This window comes from Hyperolius riggenbachi, chromosome 10 (assembly GCF_040937935.1).
Source record: "Hyperolius riggenbachi isolate aHypRig1 chromosome 10, aHypRig1.pri, whole genome shotgun sequence".
NCBI lineage: Eukaryota > Metazoa > Chordata > Amphibia > Anura > Hyperoliidae > Hyperolius > Hyperolius riggenbachi.
Genome location: NC_090655.1, coordinates 10,622,142 through 10,636,324, shown reverse-complemented (window position 1 = coordinate 10,636,324; position 14,183 = coordinate 10,622,142). Strand labels below are relative to the sequence as shown.

Below are 14,183 nucleotides of genomic sequence, written 5' to 3'. Positions count from 1 at the left end.
GATCAGCAGAAATTAGGCCTCAACTAAACTGTACAGGAAGCCTATGCTGATCTGTAGAGACTCTATTCCTGAAAATGCTCAGTGTCCGGCTGTAATACTGACCTCTACAGGTCCGGAACAAATAGGCAGATCCCCAATAACCCAGGTCAAAGTGTGCAGATGCCAGGTGACCTGGGACAAGTGTGCTGATGCCGAATAACCTGGCAAAATGTGCAAATGGCAGAAGACCCGGGACAAGCGAGCAAATGGCAGAAGACCCGGGACAAGCGAGCAAATGGCGGAAGACCCGGGACAAGCGAGCAAATGGCGGAAGACCCGGGACAAGCGAGCAAATGGCGGAAGACCCGGGACAAGCGAGCAAATGGCGGAAGACCCGGGACAAGCGAGCAAATGGCGGAAGACCTGGGACAAGCGTGCTGATGCTGGGTAATATGGGATAAGTGTGCAAATGCCGGAAGACCTGGGATAAGTGTGCAAATGGCGGAAGACCTGGGACAAGCGTGCTGATGCTGGGTAATATGGGATAAGTGTGCAAATGCCGGAAGACCTGGGATAAGTGTGCAAATGGCGGAAGACCTGGGACAAGCGTGCTGATGCTGGGTAATATGGGATAAGTGTGCAAATGCCCGAAGACCTGGGATAAGTGTGCAAATGGCGGAAGACCTGGGACAAGCGTGCTGATGCTGGGTGACCTGGTATAAGCGTGCAAATGCCGGAAGACCTGGTATAAGCGTGCAAATGCCGGAAGACCCGGGACAAGTGTGCAAATGCCGGAAGACCTGGGATAAGCGTGCAAATGGCGGAAGACCTGGGACAAGCGTGCTGATGCTGGGTAACCTGGTATAAGCGTGCAAATGCCGGAAGACCTGGTATAAGCGTGCAAATGCCGGAAGACCCGGGACAAGTGTGCAAATGGCGGAAGACCTGGGATAAGCGTGCAAATGGCGGAAGACCCGGGACAAGTGTGCAAATGCCGGAAGACCTGGGACAAGCGTGCTGATGCTGGTAACCTGGTATAAGCGTGCTGATGCTGGTAACCTGGTATAAGCGTGCTGATGCTGGTAACCTGGTATAAGCGTGCTGATGCTGGTAACCTGGTATAAGCGTGCAAATGCCAGAAGACCTGGTATAAGCGTGCAAATGCCAGAAGACCTGGTATAAGCGTGCAAATGCCGGAAGACCTGGGATAAGCGTGCAAATGCCGGAAGACCCGTGATAAGAGTGCAGTTGCCGGATGACCCGGGACAAGCTTGCGGATGTTGATGACCCAGAGCAAGCGTCTGGATGACCAGGAATAAGCGCACAAATGCCGGATGACCCGTGCAGATGCCGGATCAGGAGGAGGCCAGGCAACTGGTATTGATAGGAAATAAATATGGCAGCCACTATAGATGTCTCACTTCAGGTGCTCTTTAAAGAGTAACTGTCGGGCATAAAATCAAAAATCAATTCTTTATTTTTATCTGGTAAACAAGTAATGAAGATGCTAACCAGGCAATCCAAAAGTTAAAATCACTATTACTTTTCTTGTTAATAAATGATCATTCCCCAGTGTACCTGACTCTTATTTGGTACACAGAAAATTTGGTACACAAAGAGAAGTTGCAGGGCATGCTGGGTTGTCCTTTTTTGCTTCCCTACTTCCCCTCAGACTTGCCTAATGTAGCCTGATTGTCTGAAGCCTCTTTCCCTCCTGTTTTCCCCTCCCACACCTCTGTTCCTCTCTGATTGGCCAATATTTCTCATGCGGAGACAATGCACTTTCTATAGTGAAGGGCGGGCAAATCAGGCAGAGGAGACTAATCACCGCGGCGGATCGATACCGCACTTGATCCCAGCGGGCGGACAATAGAAAAAAAACGAAGCGCTGATGAGAAGCACCCGCGGGGACGAGCGGGAATCGATCCGCACGAGCGGTGACGCGCCGGCATCGAGGCGCTGTCTCGATACCGGTGCATAAACAAACCGTGTATGCCCAGCATAAGGGCGGATATTGCATCACGACTGGCTTCAAAATAGCCACAGTAAATATGGAAACTGTCTAGAATAGGATTCTCTAATTTTCCTTTATGTAATTCCTGTGAATTTTATAACGTGGACAGTGCAATACATATGTTATGTAAATAGAGCAAGTATTTATCTACTTACAGTGGCTTGCAAAAGTATTCGGCCCCCTTGAAGTTTTCCACATTTTGTCACATTACTGCCACAAACATGAATCAATTTTATTGGAATTCCACATGAAAGACCAATACAAAGTGGTGTACACGTGAGAAGTGGAACGAAAATCATACATTATTCCAAACATTTTTTACAAATAACTGCAAAGTGGGGTGTGCGTAATTATTCAGCCCCCGGAGTCAATACTTTGTAGAACCACCTTTTGCTGCAATTACAGCTGCCAGTCTTTTAGGGTATGTCTCTACCAGCTTTGCACATCTAGAGACTGAAATCCTTGCCCATTCTTCTTTGCAAAACAGCTCCAGCTCAGTCAGATTAGATGGACAGCGTTTGTGAACAGCAGTTTTCAGATCTTGCCACAGATTCTCAATTGGCTTTAGATCTGGACTTTGATTGGGCCATTCTAACACATGACTATGTTTTGTTTTAAACCATTCCATTCCATTGTTGCCCTGGCTTTATGTTTAGGGTCATTGTCCTGCTGGAAGGTGAACCTCCGCCCCAGTCTCAAATCTTTTGCAGACTCCAAAAGTTTTTCTACCGAGATTGCCCTGTATTTGGCTTCATCCATCTTCCCATCAACTCTGACCAGCTTCCCTGTCCGTGCTGAAGAGATGCACCCCCTGAGCATGATGCTGCCACCACCATATTTGACAGTGGCGATGGTGTGTTCAGAGTGATGTGCAGTGTTAGTTTTCTGCCACACACAGCGTTTTGCATTTTGGCCAAAAAGTTCCATTTTGGTCTCCTCTGACCAGAGCACCTTCTTCCACATGGTTGCTGTGCCCCCCACATGGCTTGTGGCAAACGGGACTTCTTATGCTTTCTGTTAACAATGCCTTTCTTCTTGCCACTCTTCCATAAAGGCCAACTTTGTACAGTGCATGACTAATAGTAGACCTATGGACAGAGTCTTCCACACCTGAGCTGTAGATCTTTGCAGCTCGTCCAGAGTCACCATGGGCCTCTTGACTGCATTTCTGATCAGCGCTCTCCTTGTTCGGCCTGTGAGTTTAGGTGGACGGCCTTGTCTTGGTAGGTTTACAGTTGTGCCATACTCCTTCCATTTCTGAATGATCGCTTGAACAGTGCTCCGTGGGATGTTCAAGGCTTTGGAAATCTTTTTGTAGCCTAAGCCTGCTTTAAATTTCTCAATAACGTTATCCCTGACCTGTCTGGTGTGTTCTTTGGACTTCATGATGTTGTTGCTCCCAATATTCTCTTAGACAACCTCTGAGGCCCTCACATAGCAGCTGTATTTGTACTGACATTAGATTACACACAGGTGTACTCTATTTAGTCATTAGCACTCATCAGGCAATGTCTATGGGCAACTGACTGCACTCAGACCAAAGGGGGCTGAATAATTACGCACACCCCACTTTGCAGTTATTTATTTCTAAAAAATGTTTGGAATCATAAATGATTTTCGTTCCACTTCTCATGTGTACATCACTTTATATTGGTCTGTCACGTGGAATTCCAATAACATTGATGCATGTTTGTAGCAGTAGTGTGACAAAATGTTGAAAACTTCAAGGGGGCCGAATACTTTTGCAACCCACTGTCTATTTGTTTTTTTTCCTGAGATAGTATGGCTGACAGCTCGTCTTTAAAAGCAAACTGAAGTGAGAGATATATACGCCATCTTCATTCCCTTATAAACAATGCCAGTTGCCTGGCTGTCCTGCTTAAAGAGAACCCGAGGTGTGTTTAAAGAATGTTATCTGCATACAGAGGCTGGATCTGCCTATACAGCCCAGCCTCTGTTGCTATCCCAAACCCCACTAAGGTCCCCCTGCACTCTGCAATCCCTCATAAATCACAGCAGTGCTGTGAGGCTGTGTTTACATCTGTAGTGTCAGTCTCAGCTGCTCCCCCGCCTCCTGCATAGCTCCGGTCCCTGCACCCGTCCCTTCCCTCCAATCAGCAGGGAGGGAAGAGATGCAGGCGGGGACTGGAGTTCTGCAGGAGGCGGGGAGAGCAGCAGACTGACACTATAGAGATAAACACAGCCAGCTCTGACAAGCTGTTTGTCAGCAGCGTGGCTGTGATTTATGAGGGATTGCAGAGTGCAGGGGGACCTTAGGGGGGTTTGGGATAGCAACAGAGGCTGGGCTGTATAGGCAGATCCAGCCTCTGTATGCAAATACTATTCTTCAAACCCACCTCGGGTTCTCTAACTTTATAGTGATTCACTCACTACAGGATCTCTTCTGTATCTATAATATAAGCTAAGCCTGTTTCCTGCTGAGTTTTCCTCTGGCACATTGGTGCACAGAACATGCCCTCTGCGGACATACGCCTGTCCTTGGCGAGTGCGCTCCCAGCAGGGCATGTGACTCGTTAGGACTATTTAAAGATGTGCCAACCAATTACTGCTCGCTTGTCTATCAACAATTCTATTATTGAAATTCGGTTGTGGATGAGGCATTTATAATGAACTCCATATGTTGAGTAGACTGAGGGTCCTTTTACACTATATCAATTTCTCTGTTATAACTGGAAGGACAACTGATTTTCCAAGTAATGTCCATGTTTTCCTATGGCCCAGTTCACACTATACGTGTTTTAACTGAAAGCCTTTTCACAATGCATTGCTATGGAAAGGACCACTCCAGCGAAAAAAGCAGTTAAAATCTGAGAGAACCGACAGGTTTTGGACTAGCCCATCTCCTCATGGGGGATTCTCAGGGTTTTCTTTGTTTTCAAAAAAACCACTCCAGCGAAAAAAGTAAGCCGTTAAAAACGGACAGAACCGACATCAGTTTTTTAGTGTATAGTCTAAAAGAGGCATCAGTGTTCAAAAACAAAAAACAAAAAAAACTTGCCATGGGAGAGGAAAGCCTCCGGTCCCTACAGAGGCTTCTTGCGTCCGCCCAACCCCCACTGTTGCCACATACAGACCAGACCTCCGGAACATATCCGACAAGAGCCAGTCCGAAGTGTTATGTGGCAGCACTTCTCTTGATGCACAAGCACGGCTGTACTGCGCAGCCAAGCACAGGCGCAGTCATGATGATGCCCTTTACCTAATGGGGAGGTACAATTACTTATAGCGTAGAATCCAAAGGACCGGGAAAGGTAGTTTACTATATCAGGTTCCACCATGCATTCATTGGGACTCATACACATCTATTACACACTCTCTGGTGACCCTTGGAATGGAATTGTTTGGTTTTTTTAAATAGAATGGTAATGATGTTATGTCTGTGGTGGAGAAAATGGTAGAAACTGGTGACCTGGAGGGGGTTTGGTGACCCTGGGGATGCATAAAGGTGTTGGTATCTGACATTCATGTGAAAAGGTATCAGCAGTAACTTTGGTAGGGAAACTATAATCAATCAAGGACTACCACTTTAAATGAGAGGGAAGGGGAGGACCTGTCAACTATAAAGGAAGAGGAGGTACCGGCAAGCATTATTCCAAACATCTTGAGAAAGACATCCGTAGATGTCGAAACATGTCGATGACTGAGTGGGGCGCCCCTTTAATCAACTGGAATCTTGCTGTTTGTGACTTTTAGTGTGGTGTGCGGAAGATAACATTGTACTAAGAAGAACGCAGCCAGCTGGAGCGCAGAAGCACAGGAAGTAGGAGCCGGAACGCACGGAAGTGACGTCAGACTCCGAATCAGCTGACACGTGGAGGTTCGTAGCACAGCCGCAAGTGTTGCGGGCGGCATATGCGAACGAGGAGACGCTACGATACTCCATCAGATCCCTGTGCAGACATCCTTTGGATCCTGTGGAGAGAAACCACTGGGGGATAAGTGAGTAACTGTAGGGTGGATCATACCGCTTTTGAGGTTTATATTGCAGGAAATCCTTTGACCTCAGAGGTTTGTTGTGGCCATTGACTTGCACGGAGGAACTCTATTGCAATACAGTGTGAGATCACCACGGGAGGCACATCAGCTAATAAGTCCTTGTGCACGGGGAGATCTTTTTTGAGGACCCTTATAGGAATTGGTTGTATTGTGGTTCTTGTTTTGGAAGTGCAACTGCAAATCTATGCATTTATCCTTTTTTAAGGTTTTTTAAGGAGATTTTTTATACTTATATATGCACCTTTTTTTTCCCCCCAAAAGGGTCACCAGAGAGTGTGTAATAGATGTGTTATGAGTCCCAATGAATGCATGGTGGAATGTTATATATATGTGTGTAACACATCTGTTTATTTGCTTGCAGACCTGTGGGAGCATATGTAACGGCGAATATATTGATATATATATATATATATATATATATATAATATACTTTTTTACTGATAATAAAATAGGAAACTTTTAACCTATATCTTGCGCTCCTTATTTAGTTTTTATATTGATTCATTTTGTTTAGTGGGGGAAGGAGGTACCCCCACAATATAAGGCAGCAGCAGGAAATAATCTGTATCTCTCTATCCCGCTACTTGGGTATTTTTTCACATATAGCGCCCCTTAATCTGTTTTTTTCAGTTTACTATATCAGAAATTGCCATACTCGAACACATGCTTACTGTACTGTTGTAATTGATAATTCGGTTTATAATTGGGAGTCATTTTCTATTTTCAATGCTTCAGCATGCTTGCACAGGAAGCATCGGTCTCACTAGGTAATGCAGGTACAGTACTGATAGTGTGCTCCTTTGTCCACATTTCTATGCAGCCTGGATGATACAGTAGTGTTGCAGCCATGCACAAGCAAGTCTCAAAAGGCAGTTTCCTAAGTTATCAGACAACAGCTTGCACAGGAAGCATGGGTCTCACCAGATAATGCAGGTACTGTACTGTTAGTGTGCTCCTCTGTCCATATGTCTGCTTTGCATGATACTGTAGCATTGCAGCCATGCACAAGCAAGTCAGAAGACAGGTATGTCCCTCAGTAATCAGCCAGCAGCGTACACAGGAAGCATAGGTCTCACCGGCTGATGGTTTTGCGGTAATCCACCCTGGACCAGAGTAGTGTACAGATAGCAGCAGGTTACAAGTGGCCGTCAGCCCGCCCATCGACCACCGCTCATGGGTCTGTGACTGAACTATGACTCTTGCGCCCGCCCACTTTCCACTATAGCTGGATGCAGAATACCACCAGGTCCAAAAACCGGTTCACTATAACAAATTCTGTTATATCAGGGTTTACTATACCAGGTGTTGCACCCGTATACTTATAATGGGGCTTGGCCAGGACCTGGACACATAGTTTACTACAATGAGATTATACTGTAAAAGAATCTGTGGTGGGAGGAAGAGGAATGGAGAATACGCAGAGGTACGAGGCTCCAGCTTGAATGTAACTCTGGGGGACATTTATCAAGTGTCTGAGACAAAATATTGGTAGGTTTTTAGAAATCCGTGAAGAACTGTCTGACATCTTAAGAAATCATTAGATAGTGCAGATTCCTTCTAAAATGGTTGTAAAATAGGAGGAGTTAGGAAGGTTTCTCAGACAGTGCAGTGTGTGAGGGGAATTGCTGTTGCTGAGGTAACCAACACACCTGCTGTCAGCAAGCTCTGAGTGAGGGGGGAGGAGCCCTTCACAAATCACATTTAGCCTGCACTGCTGCACTCTCTGTAGAACTGCTATGAAGCACTTCTTAATCTGCAGCAGTTTAGGGATGGATTTGCACTTCTCTTAACTGTAGTGCAGCTCTAGAAATCCACACTAAACTGCCGCTATTACATAGGCTTTGGGAAGTTTCTTACTATCATGCAGAACAGTTCCTCTGCTGGTTAGAACAGTGTTAGAAGAAAATACTGTCAGTAGTGCTTTTGATAAACCCGTCCCTCTGTGCTTTGCTTTGGTAGCTTTACCTCGGATCAGGTGTAATTTAAGGTCTCCTTTATCTTGTGTTTTGAGGTTTGGTCGCTTAAGTGTTCTGCAACTTGGAAGACTCTTGTTTAATCTCCATTTATGTACCTTGATTGGGTGCTGCGTTTCCATACCTTCTATGTTGTTTCCAGCAACCGGTTTATAAACTAGTCCTCTGCAGTGACTGAAATAAACTGTGTTGCACCAGATGGAACGAATCACGTTCATGCCTGCCCTGGCAGAGGAGCGGGAAAATGGAGCGAATAATCTGACTGTGGGGGGTGTGGCCAGAAGCAGTCTGATTCTGTTTACAAGTTCTATGGCAGAGATAGTGCCCGAGTGACTCACTGATATCATAGCTTTACATTAAAGAGGAACGGTAACCAAGGATTGTACTTCATCCCAATCAGTAGCTGATACCCCCATGAGAAATCTTTTCCTTTTCCCTAATAGATCATCAGGGGGCGCTGTATGGCTGATATTGTGGTGAAACCCCTCCCATAGTGTGATGTCATGACCAGGGCTGTGGAGTCGGAGTCGTGGAGTCGGGCAATTTTGGGTGCCTGGAGTCGGGGAAAAATGCACCGACTCCGACTCCTAATGGATTTGTAACTGTAATTAAAATAGAAAATATGATAAAATGTTCTATTTCTCAGATAATAGTCATTAAAAGTAATGTGTATATATACAGTATAAATACAGTAATAGCTGTGCTTAGTCCACAAAAACGAAATAAACCAATCAGAATTAGTTACTTGTGCTGCTTCAATAAAGCAGTCCCCGTATTTTTAAGGTCAGATATACATATCTGATTGTGACTATATATGATGTGTACACAGGAATCTCATTCATATATATATATATATATATATATATATATATATATATATATATATATATATATATATATATATATATATATATATATATATATATATATATATATATATATATATATATATATATACACTAAATAACATCTATGCTGTAAGAATAAAGCCTGATGTGTAGCTGTGTCACTAATAGAGATGGTCAATGAGATGGAAATAATTCTGCACTGATGCTGATTTATGCAAATGTATGCACTCCCTTTGCTGATGAAATCAAATAATTTGATATGTTATTAAAATTTGGTTTGGTGACTACAAATTAAAGGGAAACTGAGACGCATGAAAAGTAAGTTTATACATACCTGGGGCTTCCTCCAGCCCCCTTCAGGCTAATCAGTCCCTCACTGTCTTCCACCACCCGGATCTTCTGCTATGAGTCCTGGTAATTCAGCCAGTCAGCGCTGTCTGGCTGCATGCCGCTCCCGCAGCCAGGAACATTCTGCACCTGCGCAATAGTGCTGCACAGGTGTAGTATGCTCCTGGCGGCGGAGTGTGTGCATGCGCACTACGCCCGACTGGCTCAAGTACCTGGACTCATAGCAGAAGATCCAGGTGGTGGAGGAGGACAACGAGTGACTGATTATCCTGAAGGCGGCTGGAGGAAGCCCCAGGTATGTATAAAACTTTAATTTCATCTGTCTCAGGTTTACTTTGTTACACAGTAGTACTTTACTCTACATATGCACTCCCCACAGAGCTGCAGGGAATCCACTGAGAATGCTGTGCACATTGAACACAGAGGTGTTGTCTGTTTACAATCTCCTCCTTCCCCTGCAGAGTACCTGCACATCATTCTTACATGTACCCACACTTACATTGCCTAGGGCCTGATAGATGGTCTTTGTTCCGGTTTGTACCTTTTACAAGTACTCTTACCAAGGACTAGTTTTAGTCTAAAGAGAATAAATATAGTAGTCTACATATCCTTCTCACTTCAGTTGTCTTGTAAAATTCCTAAGCGTTGGCATTTATGAGACGAATTTCATGTTACATACTTTTAAACAACAAAATTGTAATATGCAAATTAGAGGAGTCGGAGTCGTGGAGTCGGAGTCGGTGGAATCCTAAACGTCGGAGTCGGTGGATTTTTGGACCGACTCCACAGCCCTGGTCATGACCATGGTCTTGATAGTTTGCTGTTTGTGAACCTTATTGCATTGTGGGAAATAATGGCTTTTCCAACTGCTAAGCATGCAGTATCTCCCTCTGTGCATAGAACTCTCAGTAACGAACATTCTGTACAGATCACCTGCAGTGTTCTCCCCAGTCTCGTTTAGCCGGGTGCTCCACCCGGCTAGTTTTGGTGACCACCCAGCTGTTATCAGCTCACCTCCTCTTATGCTGTAAGCAGGCGTGCACAGAAGCACCGGCCCTGCAATCTCTCATCTCGCCCCACCCGGCTACTTTTTTAATGCAACCCGACTGGAAAAGATTTTACAATGGGTAAACACTGACCAAATCATTAATGAATATTGTAAACCATAAGCTATTTTATTCATTGTTGTTTTCACTACAGTTCATCTTTAAAGCAAAACTGCCCATCAGATATCATTGCTCTGACTGGTCACATGGATTAGTCTGACAGTCCCTTGTACTATAAATGTCAGCAGTGTTCTGTACTGGTCTGTAGAGGCATGCAATAGCCATTGGTGAGTATGTCATGCTGTATAAGCTCAGGTCCTGGACACGCCCACTTCACCATCTGCTTCAACTCAGTGATGGAGGAGGAGACTAGGCCTGCTGAGTGACGGGGTAGGAGGTGTAACAGAGGAGGAGACTAGGCCTGCTCAGTGATAGGGTTGGAGATGTGATGGAGGAGACTAGACCTGCTCAGTGATAGGGTAGGAGATGTGATGGAGGAGGAGACTAGGCCTGCTCAGTGATAGGGTAGGAAATGTGATGGAGGAGGAGACTAGGCCTGCTGAGTGACGGGGTAGGAGGTGTAACAGAGGAGGAGACTAGGCCTGCTCAGTGATGGGGTAGATGTGATGGAGGGGGAGACTAGGCCTTCTCAGTGATGGGGTAGGAGGTGTGATAGTCGAGACTAGGCCTGCTCAGTGATAGGGTAGGAAGTGTGATGGAGACTAGGCCTGCTCAGTGATAGGGTTGAAGATGTGAAGGAGGAGGAGACTAGGCCTGCTCAGTGATTGGGTAGGAGGTGTGATGGAGGAGACTAGACCTGCTCAGTGATAGGTTAGGAGATGTTACAGAGGAGGAGGAGACTAGACCTGCTCATTGATAGGGTAGGCGATGTGATGGAGGAGAGTAGTCCTGCTCAGTGATAGGGTTGGAGATGTGATCGAGGAGGAGACTAGGCCTTCTCAGTGATATGGTAGGAGATGTGACAGAGGAGGAGGAGGAGACTAGACCTGCTCAGTGATGGGGTTGGAGATGTGACAGAGGAGGAGGAGGAGACTAGGCCTGCTCAGTGATAGGGTAGGCGATGTGATGGAGGAGACTAGACCTGCTCAGTGATAGGGTTGGAGATGTGATCGAGGAGGAGACTAGGCCTTCTCAGTGATATGGTAGGAGATGTGACAGAGGAGGAGGAGGAGACTAGACCTGCTCAGTGATGGGGTTGGAGATGTGATGGAGGAGGAGACTAGGCCTGCTCAGTGATAGGGTAGGAGATGTGATGGAGGAGGAGGAGGAGACTAGACCTGCCCATTGATGGGGTTGGAGATGTGATGGAGGAGGAGACTAGGCCTGCTCAGTGATAGGGTAGGAGATGTGATGGAGGAGGAGACTAGACCTGCTCATTGATAGGGTAGGCGATGTGATGGAGGAGGAGACTAGGCCTTCTCAGTGATATGGTAGGAGATGTGACAGAGGAGGAGACTAGACCTGCTCAGTGATGGGGTAGGAGATGTGATGGAGGAGGAGACTAGACCTGCTCATTGATAGGGTTGGAGATGTGATCGAGGAGGAGACTAGGCCTGCTCAGTGATAGGGTAGGAGATGTGATGGAGGAGGAGACTAGACCTGCCCATTGATAGGGTTGGAGATGTGATGGAGGAGGAGACTAGGCCTTCTCAGTGATATGGTAGGAGATGTGACAGAGGAGGAGACTAGACCTGCTCAGTGATGGGGTAGGAGATGTGATGGAGGAGGAGACTAGACCTGCTCATTGATAGGGTTGGAGATGTGATCGAGGAGGAGACTAGGTCTGCTCAGTGATAGGGTAGGAGATGTGATGGAGGAGGAGACTAGACCTGCTCATTGATAGGGTAGGCGATGTGATGGAGGAGGAGACTAGGCCTGCTCAGTGATAGGGTAGGAGATGTGATGGAGGAGGAGACTAGGCCTGCTCAGTGATAGGGTTGGAGATGTGATGGAGGAGGAGACTAGGCCTGCTCAGTGATAGGGTTGGAGATGTGATGGAGGAGGAGACTAGGCCTGCTCAGTGATAGGGTAGGAGATGTGATGGAGGAGGAGACTAGACCTGCTCATTGATAGGGTAGGAGATGTGATGGAGGAGACTAGACCTGCTCAGTGATAGGGAAGGCGATGTGATGGAGGTGCATGCAAAAGGGACATTCACTTTTTTTTCTGTAGTGATATATTGCGAGGAGTGAACTATTTGATCTGTATACTCATTTCTTCTCCGCATATCACCACCTCATTAATGTGCATTTCTGTCTCTTTTCCAGACTCGGATGCAAAGTCTGCAGCCTGACCCCGCAGCCCGCTACCGCAACGTGATGGAGGCCTTGTTCAAAATCATCCGCACAGAAGGCTTCTGGAGGCCGATGCGTGGAATGAACGTTACGGCGACCGGCGCTGGCCCCGCCCACGCCCTCTATTTTGCCTGCTACGAGAAACTGAAAAAGACACTGAGTGACGCTATCCGCCCCGGGGGCAATAGCCACTTAGCTAACGGTATAGACGATTCATGTCCTGCCTAACACTCCGATTTTGTTGTCCTGTGTGTTCTCCGGAGACTTTACTAATCAGGATAGCCCTGCCCACCGCTTTCATCCGCTGGTCTTTTCTGTGCCAGGGAATGCCAGCCCCTCATCCTTACTCTACCCTCCCGAAAATCATAATCAGACTTGCCCAATTAATCGCACCTTTAACCCAACTCCCACCGAACGGGTCACTCAGTAAGTGAATGAGTGACTCGAGTGCCATTCCTGCCCCTTGCTGTGAAGGAGAGACACAGTGTGTTTGCAGCGGGAAAGACTTGGCGGTGGGCGGCGTAATCACAAGACTAACGAAACAAAGGAAATTCTGTGTAGGAGAGTTTGTTTTTCATTGACTTGCCAGCAGCAACCTCTCCTTGCCTTCAATGACAGTATTCTTGCTCTGGCTGCTCTCATGACTTTTTGCCGCAGCTTCCCCGGAGCCACCTGGAGGGCCGATTCTCCCTGCGTCAGACTAGCCTTGTGTGCCACACACACGCCAATACGCAAGCAAGCCGCAGATCTGTGGGCACCGCGGAGAGAGAGGGCAGCTATGTCTCTCTGCTTATTCTAAGATTTCATTTTTAGTTTTTGTTATACTTTTTGTTTGTTTTTTGGAGGTGTCAGGATTGGATTATCCATGAAATGGTTACAGCATGACTCCACCCACAGTTAAACGTGTCGTGTTAGATGGAAGATTTGTGTAGATTTTCTTTGGAAAGCTGATAATTGTCACCCGTCAGGGCAGCATGCCCTCGGGTACCGATTCAGGGAACGATTCTGTACAGACTCCCTCTTAGCCGGGAGACTAACCGTAGGTTCTGTTGCTGTGGAGGGGAGCAGATAGACGACAATTGGTGTGTGACAGCACAGCTTCTATCGGTCAGGGGCGAACATGAAGATAGCATTGTGATTGGTTGGGCGTTGGGAGTCGTTAAGGATCCGACAGGCCGGATCCTAAATGATTGCCCAAACAGGATCAATCTGGGGTATACAAAGAATGATCAGCGGCTGAAATGGTTGTTGTTGACTGGTTTATCCAACTGTTATCACGTGTGTACATACCTTTAGGTATTGGTAAGTAACTGCTGCTGCACTGCCCTTCATTTCTTGCCTGTCCACGCAGCTTTTTTCTGCTGCCTAGTGGCTTGTAGCTAGTGGTGACTTTTCCAAGTATCTACCTACTCGTACCTACTCAGAATTGAGACAACTGTGACCACAGGGGAGGGGGGGATTAACATACCTATGCGGCAGTATGATCTGATGTGTGCCACGTGGCGTCTTGTCGCATTCCATGTCACTCCCATGCTTTGGGTTGGAGGAAGCGTGGGAATTACATGGGACGCATCAGATCTGACGACCGGGTGGGTGTATTAACCCCCCCTTCCCCCACAGTTATAGCTGGCTCGTTTAAATTT

The 14,183-nt window shown here is 46.5% G+C and overlaps 1 protein-coding gene across 1 annotated transcript in view; it reads left to right on the top strand.

The window, feature by feature from the left end:
• SLC25A28 (solute carrier family 25 member 28) overlaps window positions 1-14,183 on the top strand; it is a 40,144-nt gene that overhangs the window by 8,130 nt on the left and 17,831 nt on the right. Inside the window, exon 2 of the mRNA XM_068255395.1 lies at window positions 12,514-12,742. Within this exon, the coding sequence (XP_068111496.1) occupies window positions 12,514-12,742 (229 nt within the window). The remainder of the gene's footprint in view (window positions 1-12,513; window positions 12,743-14,183) is intronic.